Source organism: Bacillus rossius, chromosome 3 (assembly GCF_032445375.1).
Source record: "Bacillus rossius redtenbacheri isolate Brsri chromosome 3, Brsri_v3, whole genome shotgun sequence".
NCBI lineage: Eukaryota > Metazoa > Arthropoda > Insecta > Phasmatodea > Bacillidae > Bacillus > Bacillus rossius.
In genome coordinates, this window is record NC_086332.1 from 80,479,160 (window position 1) to 80,495,602 (window position 16,443).

Here is a 16,443-nt window from a genome sequence, read left to right on the forward strand (position 1 = left end):
TCGCACCCCTACTTTTCAAACTTGATTTTAGAATAAAATGTGCAACGATTATATGAGAAAACACGGTAATAAACTGCATAAAGTTAGCTTAAGTTTAACTAGATTATTTTCTTTTTATCATTACCCATTGATGATTTCCTATAAGATTTTGATGATGATGATGATGGTGATGGTGATGATGATTATGATGATGATGATGATGATGATGATGATGACGATGATGATGATGATGATAACATGTTGGATAAATTTCTAGAATCTCACATTGCATGCTCAAGGGGGTGGTGACTCAGGCTTCGGGGAAGCGAGTGTAGACAGCTTGTTTCGGGCAGCTGTGTGACTGACCCTCTTGGTAGCATGCGTCTGGGAAATTGTTGTCGGCCTTGACCGTGGAAGTAGGTCAAGGTTGTGACATTTCTTATGTCAGTTCAAATATGACAGTATTTAGCTTTAAATGATTTCTCACTTTGCAAGATTTTTCAAAATTTTTTTACAATCCGGTTCATGGTATTTTTATTATAAGTACCTACCGAAACTATGAGTATTTTTAGGTATGTTGTAATGAGATTTTATTCAACAAACAAAACTGTGATGCAACAAGAATATGTTATTAAAAACAGTGTTACAAAAGGATTTCATTCAGAAACAGGGCTTTAGTTCATTCACTTACTTGTCAAACTGCAGCCGACCTCCTTCTCCAGCTATCCTCCAGATTTCTTTAAGTCCACCAGCATCCATGGCTCCTTTAATGATGACAGCAAACACTGCTGCAAACATTAACAGCGACTACAAAATAATAATATACTATTCTCCAGCCATGACTGCTAAAAAACTTATAAACAATTCTGTAGCACTGGTCAATATTCAAGGTTCTTTTTTGGACAGTATCTTTTTTCTAATTAATTAATTTTATTCTATTTCAGATCAGGTACTGTACAGCACAGCACAGCATGTGGTAACTGATTACTCAGCATTATAATAGGCATCATTTAAAGAAAATTATTTTTGTTTAGCCAAAATCATTTAAATTTTATTTTGCATATACCGTGTTTTCTCGTATAATCGTCACACATTTTATTCTAAAATTAAGTTTGATTATGCGGAAAAAAAATATTTGTTAGGTAAAGTTATTCATAAAAACAAAACCCGTTAATGGAAAGTACGTTTATTTAAAAAAAGATGGAGTATACAAGAGCACGCAAAACAATATATATTAATAATTCCTTAAACGAAAACCATTCTTCAACTTTAAATAGAAAAACTCTAACGCGAACGCAAGCCACTTAAATCTGACGTGAACTAACGTGTCGTAGTACACACTTGCCACGAAAGAATGCGGGCTATCAAATGTAATTAACTCGGCACCTGACAGAGAGTGCGCGTTGCATCCAATCGGCGAGATATCGATATTCGACTACGTGCGCGCGCTCTATACGGGAAGCAACATAACCAAACATGAATGATGCGCTGGCTACATTTTTATAAGCGCAACGCCGCGGTAACACAGACAATCAGATAAAGGAAATACCGTTTAAAAATGTCTTTAAAAGAAAATTTACAGGTCAGACAACTTCTGTATTTCCGTTAATTAAATAAATAAATGGTGAAGACCAAAATTAAATTTTAAATTATACCTACACCGCGGCGACGCAGACGATCAGATAAAGGAAATAACATTTAGAAACGTATTTATAAAAAATTTACACGTCAAACAACTTCATATTTTTTTGTTAATTTATTAAGTAAGTGGTAATAACCGAATAAATATTAGATTTCTAATTTAAAATACATCATTTTATACGGAAAAGACTGAGGCGTTTGCCACGCCTCCTTTTAATTTGGTAATTAATTATATCATATGTTTGGCACTTGGTTCATTTTCGTCCTGAAGATTGATTAAAACATAAGCATTACGGACATTCACGGCGCTGCGCTTGTGTGTGTTTCCGCGAGCCAACACCGCGCGGCGCGCGAAGCCTTATGACGTCATGGTGACGCGTTAACCTGCGACGGTCTGCGGCTGGCGAGCGGAGAGACGGTGCTGGCGGCTGGTGGAGTCGACTTCGGCTCGTCGGGTGCAGGCGTGTTGCGCCGCTGCTAAAATGGAAAAGGCTGTTCCATTCACCTACGCATCGACCAGTGCCCAGCCCGGGTTATCGTCCACCATGCTGCGCAACTACAAGTAAGCCTCGACGCAACCGCTATTAACAGCCGGACACCGGGTTGGTTTTTCAAGGAAAAACTATGAGCAGAGAGACTTGACTGATCATAAACTCAAATTCATTATCTTGCTAGTTTCTTGAATCGTAATTGGGCGAAATAAACTCTACTTCTCTTTTTTACGCTACGTGAGAATTTACGTAAACTGCAAGCCAGACTTATCACGTTGCTGTGGTGCGGGATGTGAGACTCGCATAATTACGTCGAAACGAGAGTCCGGTTAGACCAGAATATTCGGAATTGTGCCTAAATAACATTTATAGACAATTACGTCATCCAGGAGTGTAATCAACGGACCTGTTAGGGAAAAACTTATCCTTTATAAATATTTGTAAAATTACCCGTAATATAGTGTTTATAATATGTGATTACATTAGATGTCCTTTTCTTTAATGCGAGATCTAGATCTTCGGTAGATTTGTGTAAATGGTTCTGTATTTTAATGTACCAAGCCGATGCCAAGCAGGAATATTAAATAGTAAACAGGCAGTGATGTTTTCAATTATTATCCAGGTCATTCTTTTTTGCCTAGGGACCGTACTTCTCACTGCATTTAGTTGGTACACCCTTCTGCGGCTCCCGACTTTAAACTCGAGCGCCTTAAGTAAGGCCTCAAAACTGCGCAACTCTGCTAGTCAGAGTCGCAGACGCGGTAGTTTTCGGTGTTTAAGATACTTATTGATTTTTTATATCACCAGTATGGCATTGGCTTGGATATATAAATTACATAAAGAGGAGATAATGACTAATTTAAAAGCTGCGTCAGTCGAGCACAGTGCGGACGAAAGCATAGATGTTTTAAGACAAAAGTTTGTGGCGCATTTGAAAGGAGAAAGAGTTTCGTGGCAAACGGAACAGGCAGAAGCGAGTGGGTGTGGCTCGCTTAGTACAAATTTTCTAAAAAATAAGTTTGCCTTGCGATCACTAGAAAACGTTCCGAAACTGCAGTCAGCAAATGTAGAGGATATATTAGAGTTTTGCATGGCCGTAGACAAGCTAGCTAACGCAAATTATTTTTCCAAGGAGAGCGATTTAATTTTAGCTGTTGCTTCGCGTTGCACAGGCTTAGCTTACGATATAGTCATTGCGGGTTATAAGAGTCATATGTCATGGGTTGATTGTAAGGAGGCGCTGTGGAATAAGCTTTGTCCTCGGCGGGTTCGTGAGCAATTAATTATGAGTAAAGTTTATAGATTTCAGGAGCTAAATGAAACCGTCTTGCATTTTGTGCAGGAGATTTTGGATTATGCGAAGGCACTAGGAGTGAGTAAGACTTGAGGAGGAATGGGTTAGTCTTGTTCTCGAAAATGTTTGTCCACAGGTGCGTCATGAGTCGTGTTACGTGAACAAGCCACATAAGTTGTCAGATTTATTAGAGTGGGCAGTGGCGGTGGAAAACGTTTGTTTTACCAGTTTCCAGTTCAAAAAGCAATTAATGCAAGGCGCGGTGGGCAAAAGTAGTGAAAGTTCGCGAGGGCCAAATAAAGTTAAGAAGGGAGGTACGTGTTTTAGGTGTGGGCGTTTAGGGCATTTCGCTCGTGACTGTGGGGTTTGACTTGAGGTCTAAAAGTTTTTTTTATCGTCGTATTGGTTAGTTTTTTTTGGGGTTTTAAATTTTTTGTTTTCTTTTTGGGTGGCTGCTCGACTTAAGTATAGGGCTAATGCTGCTGAGTAGGTTTCTTATTGCGCCTTACGTGTCTCAGAGGTGGATTACGGTTACTACCCCCTAGTAAGGAATTATGTTGCTGTTTGTTAACGAGTAAACGGGAAAGTGGCACAAAGCATTGTTTGGTCTTAATCATTGTTTTTTTTTGTCTCTCTCATGTGTTTTTCTTCGCGTGTTTTTTCTCACTGTGTGCTTTTTTTTCTTCTTGCTTTTCTTTGAGGTCGTTTGTTTGAATGGCGTGTTTTGAGTGCTTCCCCGTTTTCTCGCCTTATAGTGGCTCGAAGCTACCTAAATTTCTTTGGTTTTTGGCGTTAATTTAGTTTTTTTTTAAGGGGGGGATATTGAGGCGTTTGCCACGCCTCCTTTTAATTTGGTAATTAATTATATCATATGTTTGGCACTTGGTTCATTTTCGTCCTGAAGATTGATTAAAACATAAGCATTACGGACATTCACGGCGCTGCGCTTGTGTGTGTTTCCGCGAGCCAACACCGCGCGGCGCGCGAAGCCTTATGACGTCATGGTGACGCGTTAACCTGCGACGGTCTGCGGCTGGCGAGCGGAGAGACGGTGCTGGCGGCTGGTGGAGTCGACTTCGGCTCGTCGGGTGCAGGCGTGTTGCGCCGCTGCTAAAATGGAAAAGGCTGTTCCATTCACCTACGCATCGACCAGTGCCCAGCCCGGGTTATCGTCCACCATGCTGCGCAACTACAAGTAAGCCTCGACGCAACCGCTATTAACAGCCGGACACCGGGTTGGTTTTTCAAGGAAAAACTATGAGCAGAGAGACTTGACTGATCATAAACTCAAATTCATTATCTTGCTAGTTTCTTGAATCGTAATTGGGCGAAATAAACTCTACTTCTCTTTTTTACGCTACGTGAGAATTTACGTAAACTGCAAGCCAGACTTATCACGTTGCTGTGGTGCGGGATGTGAGACTCGCATAATTACGTCGAAACGAGAGTCCGGTTAGACCAGAATATTCGGAATTGTGCCTAAATAACATTTATAGACAATTACGTCATCCAGGAGTGTAATCAACGGACCTGTTAGGGAAAAACTTATCCTTTATAAATATTTGTAAAATTACCCGTAATATAGTGTTTATAATATGTGATTACATTAGATGTCCTTTTCTTTAATGCGAGATCTAGATCTTCGGTAGATTTGTGTAAATGGTTCTGTATTTTAATGTACCAAGCCGATGCCAAGCAGGAATATTAAATAGTAAACAGGCAGTGATGTTTTCAATTATTATCCAGGTCATTCTTTTTTGCCTAGGGACCGTACTTCTCACTGCATTTAGTTGGTACACCCTTCTGCGGCTCCCGACTTTAAACTCGAGCGCCTTAAGTAAGGCCTCAAGACACCTACACAAAGCGCTCGGCATCTACTAGCGGGACCAAAAACATCATGCGACGTTTACGCGAGAAGTTTTTTTATCCCAATTTTGACAGCCTAAAATATGGTTGCTACAATTACGCGCGTACGACGTTTATGCGATAAAACACGGTAGATATTTCCAAATATTGAAATCATAGAATAAAAAATGGCAGAGTATGATCCTCCTTACAGGTATGATTAAAGGTTGACACTATGTTTCAGTTAACAAAAACTGGCAAACAATGTAGTCTTGCATTGGGACCAATGACTAGGTAAGTCAGTCATGGCCAACTTCACTCGTTTTGAAGGCCAGACATGAATATTTGAAAGTAATCTAAGGGCTAGACACACATTTTTATATAAAAAAAATGTTATGACTTATATGTTCTGAAGAAAGACTAACAAATAAAATATGTGACACATGATGAAGTAGAGAAAAATAAGCCTTTCAAAAATATTATTAAAAAAATAATAAACTGTAAATACAAAAACAATAATCATTAAACCAAATTTTGATTAAATAAATATATGTACATATTTTTGAGTATTTCTGTAAGAATACTGTGAATTCTAAACACTTTATTCTACATATTAGCTGTTCCCGTGACTGTGCACGTGTGGAATTTATTTTTGACCTTTAAAGAGCATGCTTGCGACACTAAAACGGGAGAGAGCCATCCTGTAGAGCTGGCTGTGCAAAATGCAATCGACACTAAAGACCACGCACGCAACATGCAGTATCTGACCTTGTGCTATGTTTATGGTCATGGCATAACTTAAGCTCACCTGGAATTGTACACGTACACGTACAATGTATGCGCTCACGATCAGCGCTTAGTCGTTACTCTCTTTCGGTAAAGGTTTCCGAGGCTGGAGACAATATGTGGCGCTCAATATCAGTGCTCAGTCGCGCATCTCGTTTCTCGCTGCTTTCAAGAGATTGAAAGAGATTTATGTGATCACACTGAGAACTTAGGCAGTTTTATCTTTGAGAAAAGATTTCTGAGGAGCAAGAAGATGCATGATGCTCTTGACCAGAGTTAAGTTGCGTCTCATTTTTGGAAGGAGTTTCCAAAGAGCGAGTTAAAGCTTGAAGTTCTCAAGCCACAGCAAGTCTCGCCTCACAATTTTCATTGGTTCTTGAGACCACATATTCCTCAGTCTTTTAGCCATTTTAGTGTATTGAGAAAGACTCAATCTTTTCTAGGCATTTTTATTTGTAAACAAAACAAATTTAAAATGTAATAAGTAGGCACACAAATCACAAAGCAACTCAATAAATTAGTTTCTCCTACCAAAGAAGTCAAATATAAATAAAACCTATCAAAGGAAAAAAAAAGCTATTTTTTTAAGTTTTTAGCATTCAAAACACAAAGTGAAATCAATAAATCCTTAAATCCTAGCCAAATAAATTCAATATTAGTTTGTATTCATAAATATGCTTAATTATGTCACTGACATAAACTTACAAAAATATTTCTGTCACTGTGGTAAAAAAAACTTACAGTGCTATCTATTGGTTCTTTGGTGTAATACACTATGATAATCGTGTCACTCAGGTAAACATCCAAAAACTTCTGAGAGCACCTTTTAAAAATCAACTAACGAAGCGGCATCTTTTGACTTGTCTAAGAATTGTACTAAGCTGAGAAGACTTCTAAAATTTTAATTTAAGATTTCATTTTCATGAGCCGATTTTGATGAAATAAAGCCTCTATGTTGCCCAAGCTACGCTCAAGTTACCTGAGAAAACCAATGAAAATTCATCTAGTAGTTTTGGAGATTAGCATGTTCATACAGTCAAACAGATAGACAAAGTTTTTAAAAATAGTCTTATTGTATTCTGTTACACTCCCTACATCACCCGCAATCAATTTTTGCCAAATATGTTCAATGTACGGATACGACGGTTCTACAGTTTTATTACAGTGTAGATATGCAAATACAGATGGCTAATACACGGCAGTATTTGTTAAAAGGTTCGTCAGGCGGGGCAGACAGTAGCCATGAGCGTACCTGGAAGAAGTCGGTGAAGACGACGGCCTTGATGCCGCCGATGGTGGAGTAGAAGGTGCAGACGAGGCCGACCAGCAGGATGGCAAACACCGTGGAGATGCCCGTCAGGGCCTCCAGCGCTATGGCCGGGGCGTACAGCACGATGCTGAGGTACAGCACCATCTGCAGGGTGAAGGCCACCGACGTGAGCAGCCTCGTCGTCTGACCGAAGCGCTCCTCCAGGTACTGCTCGTCGGGAAGGGAAGCAAAGAAACCACAGCGTTATCCACGCTGCACTCGGACACCACAGACTAGACTGGTGGCCCGCAAAGGCTTGTGCAGAGGCCACTACTTAACTACTAAATAGATTGTAATCCAACAAGATACATAAAATTTTATTAATTGATTTTGTAAACTACCCCTTTTCCAAACGCTATATAAATAAGAGATCACTGTTATAATGATCGGTTGCTGGCATCGACGTCCTATTGTAAAACCAAATGGGATGAAATTACAGAAAAATGATAACGTTTGTTGTTGAAACTTAAAAAAATACACACAGGTACTAAATTTTTATGTATTGCTCGTATTTGCATTAAAATTTTTAGTTTTTACAATAATTGTCCCTCTAATTAAAAATGTTAGCCACCCCTGGTCTAGACCCTCACAATCATGTTGGCAACATGATTAAAAATACATTTTGAGCAGCATAACCAGAAATGTTCCACTTTATAAGTAACCACTAAGACAAAATATACACTTACCTGATTTGCATTGGCAGTGCTTAGTTACTTGAAAAAATTAATAATGAATGCTCAATGGAGCAGGAACATAATGTCGTGGCATGGGAAAACAGAAGTACCCTGGGAAAATCATCTTGTTCTGTCTATTCACAGCAACAGCCACATTTCCCACTTGTGAGAAAAGCCATGATTCGACCTAACTGGTAATCCAACCCGGACAAGATTGTTGGGAGTTTGAATGATCTGATCAACCCCCATGACCAACAAAGCCTAATTAGGTACAATATTAATCTACTAGAATTAATTGTTTCCTTTCTCATTGCCATTACCCTTATCCCACAGGGGAGCTGGGAAGTTCCTGCCCAGGGGCGTAGTCTGCATTGAAATTCAATTTTCATTTGGCAGCACGAAAAGTACAATTTTACATGCAATCAAAGACTATAAAAGCTAAATATACCACTCTCATGGAATTTTAGGTTGAAAAGAGAAGAGAAGGGGAAAGTACACATCCTTATATCCTTGTCGTGGCCTTAGTCCGTAGTCCTGCCAAAGAAATACAGGCCACATAAAAAATTTAAGACTGTGAGTAGGCAGTTCAAGGGTGTCTACAAATTACTGGTGAACCAATTACAGGGCATTTTAAGGACCTTTTAAAACAACTTTCTGGCAACTACTTTGGTAACAGGATAATTTTTTGTACAATGTAAACAAAAATTTGACATAATACAAAATATCTCTCTTATCCACAGGTACCAATTTTTTACAGTGTGTCTATAAATACCTAGTGAACCAATTCCAAAACTTTCTCAAAACTTAACAAACATTCTTAATTTTTTTTTAGTAAAGGGTAATTTTTAAATCTACATAAGTAACAAAAATTAATCAGAGCAAATGCAACACAAAATTTTCTATAATTTGCAGAAACCTACAGATTTTTTTTCAGTTGAAAAAGCTAAAACATTTTCAGAGATATTTCCACATGCCACTATAAACAGAAGTGAAGCGTCAAAACACAAAATACAAGTTAGCAAGGCTGTTGGAAATTAGATTTGTTTTGTGACTTCCAGCTCCATTGCTTCTTATTTATGGACTGCTTGATGACTTTTGTGACCAGTCCTTCGGTTTCATCACTTCTTCGTAGCTCTGGCGAACTGCGGACCGATGAAGTGCACACCTGGTAGGAGCTGGTCAGCTGCAGCCTGAAGAAGACGGGCAGGAAGCAGTGCGTGATGACGGGCGTGATGAGGCCGTAGCCCACGTTGATGACGACGAACTGCGTGCCGAAGATGTAGTTCTCGCGGCTGACGCCCAGCAGGGTGATGGACGACATGAAGGAGGCCATGAGCGAGATGGCGACCGGCAGCACGGGCAGGTCCCGGTCCCCCAGCAGGTACTCCTGCGCACTCTTCTGCCGACCGCCCGAGCAGCGGTAGTACAAGCCGATGCCCGCCGACACCACCATCATCAGTCCCACCACCACGTAGTCCCAGACGCCAAACCCCGGCTCCATGCTCGTCCCCTGACAGCACAACAACACCCTGCACTTCAGAAACATCACCACAACCATCATCAGCGCTACCACCACGTAGTCCCAGACAACGAACATCGGCTCCATCCTCGCCCTCTAACAGCACAGAACTATCACAACTACACATGCAACTCCTTGATAAGTTTTATTTTTACATTAATAAATTTGTTTTTGTTTGTGCCATGCCACTTTCTAGTAACATTACCTGAAATGATTCACTCTCAACAATTTTTTATTCATATTATTTTAAATTTTTTGGGGGTTACTATATGGCAAAATTAAAGTTATTACTCTCCTCCCCCACTCCTAAGAGATAGCTTAACCAAAGGGGTATGTTTTTTGACAATGGAAAATGAAGACTTATATCATTTCTTATACATTTTGCACTTTCAATTATTGTTAGATTTACCCCGGGATAGAAATAATAGAATAATTAGTGTTTTTTTTTGCTCCTATACCCCTCCCCCCTTTTCACTCTACGGATCAAAGTCTTGAAATTATTGTAGTGTCATCGAGATTACATATACTTATAAAGTTTCAAATCAATATAACAATTAGAAGAAGGTTAAAAATGACTTACAAGATTTGATTACATAGTTAGTTACAAGTGAAGCTAATAAAAGCATGTTAAAATTCAACATGTTTATGAAAATACAATTTAGTTTCTAAAATGATTCTAAAATCTTTAATACAGGATGTTTTATAAATTAAAAAATGATCTAATTTATTTACATAATTGACACTATGAAGTTTTCTGTTAAATGTAATAATTTATGTTATGTTTAGTATTGAGGATAACCATATTCCTTGAACATCAGTTATTAACTTCAATAATATTATTTAAGTAATAAACAATCATTACGTGAGATTATTTTTTTCAATATTTTTAAATCATCAGCGAAAAGAACATGGGTTATGTCATCAATAAAAATGTTAAAGAGTAGGCCTAGTGTGACAGTACCATCCCGTGCAACATCAGAACTGGCAGAAAATAAAGAAGAATGATGATATATTCTCAAAACTTACATGTTTTCAAGATGATATAGTAATACTTGGTGATTTTAATGGTTTGGACTGGATCAATAAACAGAAAAATAACATTACACATATATTCATTAAAAATAAGGCTCAATGCTTAATTTTTAAATTAGTCTTGATTTATACCAGTGTAATAATACTTTAATATCTAAAAATCTTTTAGATCTTTGTTTTACCAATTCATCTAAGTGTACAGTACATAATTCAAGCAGATGAAGCTCTCGTCAGAGAAGACACAAATCATCCAGCCTTAATAATAAAAATTATATCTAAATATATACAATTATATAAATATAATAGATAATATAAAAATATGTTATATATGATATAAAATTATATAACACAGGTCTGCGATGAAAAAGTTTTTTAAATAAATTTATCACAAATATGTAGATGTTGGTTGTATATAGCAAATATAAACTTTGTTTTAACGTATCATGTATAATTCTTTTTGCATATAGATAAATATAAAATAGTTTGTTAGTTTTTTTTTTTTTACAAAATTGATTCCATGATCTATATTTCTATTCTATACTCTATGACCGACCATCCTATAGTGAGAAAAAGTATAAAAAAAAGTTTTATGTAGTCTATAACAAATCATAGTGGTTTAAACTGCAAAAAAAAAAATAGTGTAATAAAAGATTGTTTTATCAAATCTTTAACTATGGCTCCTCGGAGTTGCAAAAACAATCCCAAATGTATTTTGCTATATTTGCGGACAATATACAATAGTTAAGCAAAGATTAAAAATAACAGACTTTGTAAAAAATGCTTATTATGCTTACTTCGGAATGAGGTTATGTTACCAAAAGAAACAGTGGGTTCTGCAAACAGTATGCCGGCTATGTGTTGAAGTGTTAAGACAGTGGACTTACGGTAAATCAAAATCATTGTCATTCGGTATTCCTATGTTGTGGCAGGAACAAAAAAATCATACAGATAATTGTTATTTTTGTTTGACCAATGTAACAGAATATAATTCTAAAAACCACGCCAAAATTGTGTATCCTGATGTTTCGTCTGTAACAAAGCCAGTTCCACATGGACCTGAATTACCCATACCAGTTCCTACTAACACTAACAGCTTTGAAACGCCTTTATCACAAAACTCAGAACAAAGTGATCATCTGCAAAGCAGTGGTGAAATTTTTCACCCTACAAATGGCCCTCAACCTTTAAAACAGCAAGAACTGAATGATTTGGTACTGGATCTTGGATTACCTAAGAACGCTGCAGAACTTCTCGGTTCTCGACTAAAAGAAAACAATTTATTAGATGCTGCAACTACATTTTACTGGTATCGAAGCAGAGAATAAGAATTTGTGGAGTATTTTAAGAAAGAGGATAATTTAGTATTTTGCTGTGATATTGGTGATTTAATACAAAAATTCAATATTGAATACAATACACAAGAATAGCTACTTTTTATAGATTCTTCAAAAACAAGCTTAAAGGCTGTCCTTTTGCATATCGGCAATAAATTTGCATCGATACCTAGTATCTTTGTTCATGTTTCCCTAGCTTATCTGATGCGAAATTGAAAGAGGGAATATTTACGGGACCTGATATCACGAAACTGATTAGGGATACAGAATTTGAAAAAGTGATGACAACCTTGGAACGAAATGCCTGGCATGGCTTTAAAAATGTCGTATCTAAGTTTCTAGGCAACACAAAAGATCCTGCGTATAAAAATATTGTCCAGGAAATGTTAAACGCCTATAAAAATTTAGGCTGTAATATGAATCTGAAAATTCATTTTTTGAAGTCTCACATTGATTGTTTCCCGAAAAATCTAGGCGACTACAGGGAAGAGCAAAGTGAACAGTTTCATCAGGACATAAAAGAGATGTAAAGACGATATCAAGGCCGTTGGAAAGTTAATATGATGGCGGACTATTGCTGGATGATACACAGAGATGAAATAAAAAATCATAAACGAAAACCAACAAAATGCAGCTTTTTTTCAAAAAGGAAATATTATTAATTGTTTTCTTCATGTATACCTTAATGTTGTATTTTAATAGCTATAGACTCAATAAAACTTTATAAAATATTCTAAAAAGATTCTCATTCATTTTATTAAATTTTTGTTTTGTTCTTTTTCGTATTCAAATACTATATCATCTAAATCTGATAAATGTGACATGGTATATATCATATGAATACCGTTTTCTATTACTTTTAAGACAATTAAAACAAATATTAACCATTTAACAAAAAAACTTTAAATAAAAAAAATTACGCAGACCTGTGTAATTATATATAATATTTATAATGGACAATTTTCCCTGCATGATCACTCCTGCTACTGTTTTTAAGAACTTTAAAAAGGGTAACTTCCTAGGACTTTAAAATTCCATAAGAAAATTTTATTGATTCAACTTTTATAAATCTTCTGATTCTAATGACTTATTTCAAAAATTAACCACTTGAATAGATAACAATATTAATATCTTCATTCCGGTGATTACAAAAAAAAGCCTCTAATTACTCTTGCTGGTTTTCCAGAGCATTAAGTCAGCTTTCAAATTTAAGAAATATTTTTATAAACTTTATAAAATAAATTATAACATATATTACTACTCACTGAAAGCAGCCGTGACAAAATAATTGGACCAGGACTATTTATAACAACATCCAGACCAACCCCAAACAGGTTTTGGCACCTTATTAAATTAATGAAAGATGGCTTTTATTAACAACATGCACTAAAAGTTAACGATGTTGTTTCTAGTGATCCTTCTGAACTATCTAATGTTATTGCCAAATTTTTTTTATAGTGTTTATTTGTCCTCTAATGATAAGATTCAAACTACACTTCAAAACTGTGTTACGATAGAATCTCAGTTCCTTATTTCGGAAAGCCTTGTGCGTTGGGATACTAAAGCCCCTTATATCTTCCATGTCCTCTGGTCCCAAAGGACTACTTAACTTTATTATAAAAGGTTATTCTCACCCACTAATACCTCTTTTCAAACATTTATTGAAAATCAATCTTAAATCTCAAGTTTTCCTTAACAACTGGAAAATTGCCAAGGTTATTCCCATCCACAAAAGTAATGGCGCTTGGCCATGACTAGAACACTGCGACAGGAACGGTCGGCCGCGATAGGAATGTTCGGCCGCAACTGGACACTCAACCCCAACTGTACGCTCGGCCGTGACTGGACACTCGGCCGTGACTGGACGCTTGGCCGCAACTGAACGCTCGGCTGCGACAAGATGAAAAGGTAACAGTAAGTTGTTCCAAACCACTCGGGAACTGACTCAGTGTTAATGCAAATTTAATCATGCTACATACTGAAGCATTTCAGGACCAGTTCACAGAGAGGGGTTCGTCTAAGTGGGATACAGTGACTTCTGATTGTTGATAAGAGACCCTTGCTACGAAGTGTGTGTGGGCAAAGGAAGGGGTGTTGGTAATAGACTATGAGTTCCTCCTCTAAGAAAATCTGGAATTTGATTTTGTTAGTCAAAATATGGCCATATCACATGGCATTTTTCTAGTAATATTGTAACTGCTTTGAAAATTTAAGTAACGAAATCATTGCTTGGATTTTGAGTCACTTACTCTACGTCTTAAAGAAAAGTGTGGGAATAGATAGTAAGGTACATTTTTAAGTATGTGTTTACAATAAAAATATAAGCTCCAACCAATGCAGCTCTGCTCACTAAAGTTAAAAATTTCCATTTTGTAAACTAACACAGGGAATGGGCAAAATAACCATTAACTGCAGGTAAACACACATAAAATGTGTCTAACACACTATTGTAAGTTGTGTTCTGTGTAGGTGACACGGTGGCACAACTGAATTAAGATGCAATGAGTCAAAACCCAAGAGGTTCAGCGTTCACTAAAACCTTCCACTATACCCATCAGCTTAAGCCTTTGTGCATTGTTGCGTGATATTAAAGCCTATAACTGGTAGTTCGCCATGAACTGAGACCTCATAATGTTCCATTTCTAGTGACTTTGTAAATATGAAACAAATAATTAATATTTGAAATGTAATCGACAACCAAACAATTAAATAATACGAAATGTAGATAACTGCAAAAAAATTTTAAGGTACACAACAAATACATTCTTACAGAAGTTCTAGATATATAATTCAATTGAATTGCTTGTAATTTTCTAAGTTTACTTTGTGGCATGTACTTAATATCATGATCTCTATGGACATTAGCAATTCTTTCGTTTTGAAAGCTACGTGTGTATTTATTAAATATAAAAAAAAACCTCAACCTTTTTTGCTAATAAATGCACTTAATAATTACATCACATAATATGCTCATAATAACGGTCAACGATGCTTAACCGATCTTTTATAATACAGTTAAAAAAAATCAACAAAAAAATTAAAAATTGGTGAGTATTTACAATTTTCATTACAAGTGATAACTCAAAACAACAATAGTAGTCTGATTGGCTAAAATTACAAACTTATAGGAAACCTTCCACAGAAATTCAAACACGACCAATTACCAAAACTCCTGTGAAAATGGCCAGTGCTCTGCAAAACCTTTCATAGAAATCAACAGCGAGGTTAACTGAGATGGATGCAACATTGTATAATACAAGGAGCAGCCAGTTATAGGAGGCAGAACAATCTGCATGTTACCTTCTGCAGATCCCACACACCGTACCTTCAACCCTCCGCTTCAGAGACAAAACGAGAGATAAGTGACTTGCAACTCTCACAGACAGCCTTCTCCAAAATCATGAGACAGACACCAAACAAGGTTGTTAATGCAGATAACGTTAGCAGATTAACATAATACACACAGCACCATGAGATACTGAGCGATTATATGGAACCAAATTGTCACAAACACAGCAACAAAGCAATATTCTTAAGCCTGTTTAAGTTTACAGTCTCTTATGCCATTTATTAAGTAATAACTCATTTAACACCACAGCAGTTTTACAACTGATAAATTACCTTCACGTTAATCTTGTACCAGCATTCGACATAATATGATCTATCTCCTTGAAAATTTTATTTTACTCTTTTAGAGGCAACTGGGGCCTGTTCACATTTACAGACTTTCCTGGAGCCTAAGTAGCCATAACATTAACTTATTGTCTTTCCATCACAATAAACCAAATCAGGCCATCACTACTGGAACATATGTTTGTGAAGGGCCTGGGAGTGAAACTCCGGTTCAGAAACTACGTGATGTTTTTTCCGAAATTTTTTCCTCAGGAAACGCAATTCATCCAGTGTAACTTCTTATCGGAAAAAAAAAACTGAAGCACTCAAGCACGACTTGTTTATGCGCACGTTTGTGGATGACATTGATTTTGCAAGTGTATGTAGTGATTATTTGATGACAATTACCGGGTAGACCCCCAGACAGATGCACCCCCTCCCCTTGAATTCACCACTGGTCCCCAATCATCTCTTACATCACACATCTGATGTGATAGATGTGAACTGTTTCATTCGTATGCGTTTGTGGATTTCAATCTCTCAGATCAAGCATGATCTCACTTACTGTAGAGGAATAATTGTAACAACATTCACCGTATGGTTTAGTGTTGTACAATGCTAGTTATGCACTACGACCCAAATACCCAACCAGCACTGATGAGATTCAACAGAAATATTGTTCCACCCGTTAATAGTCAAAGAGAGTTTGACTATTACCTATGAAAAGTTTGATTTGCTCAACATTACATACACTGCTGGCCTGTGTTTAGTTTTCCAAATATTTACAAAGTATCTGTTCCTATTCTACAGAATTCTTTTCTTTTTAATTGTGGATATCAGTGTGTCTTTCACAGCTGTAATGAACAGAAAATAATAAATTGTATAATGGGCTTCAGAGTGTTTGATATAACCAACATGACCGTTCAT

The 16,443-nt window shown here is 36.8% G+C and overlaps 1 protein-coding gene across 8 annotated transcripts in view; it reads right to left on the reverse strand.

Moving 5' to 3' along the window:
• Positions 1-16,443, reverse strand: part of LOC134530959 (putative sodium-dependent multivitamin transporter) — a 72,463-nt gene that overhangs the window by 38,231 nt on the left and 17,789 nt on the right. For 4 of the 8 annotated variants that reach the window (XM_063366326.1, XM_063366328.1, XM_063366327.1 and 1 more), the window contains exons 2-4: positions 9,185-9,529; positions 7,289-7,513; positions 671-786 (exon numbers count right to left, since the gene is read on the reverse strand). In XM_063366326.1, coding sequence (XP_063222396.1) covers positions 671-786; positions 7,289-7,513; positions 9,185-9,520 — 677 coding nt within the window. In that variant the 5' untranslated portion in view covers positions 9,521-9,529. Of the gene's footprint in view, positions 1-670; positions 787-7,288; positions 7,514-9,184; positions 9,530-13,723; positions 15,056-16,443 lie in introns of those variants that run through there. The other 4 variants (XM_063366321.1, XM_063366324.1, XM_063366322.1 and 1 more) reach the window with 3 other exon arrangements.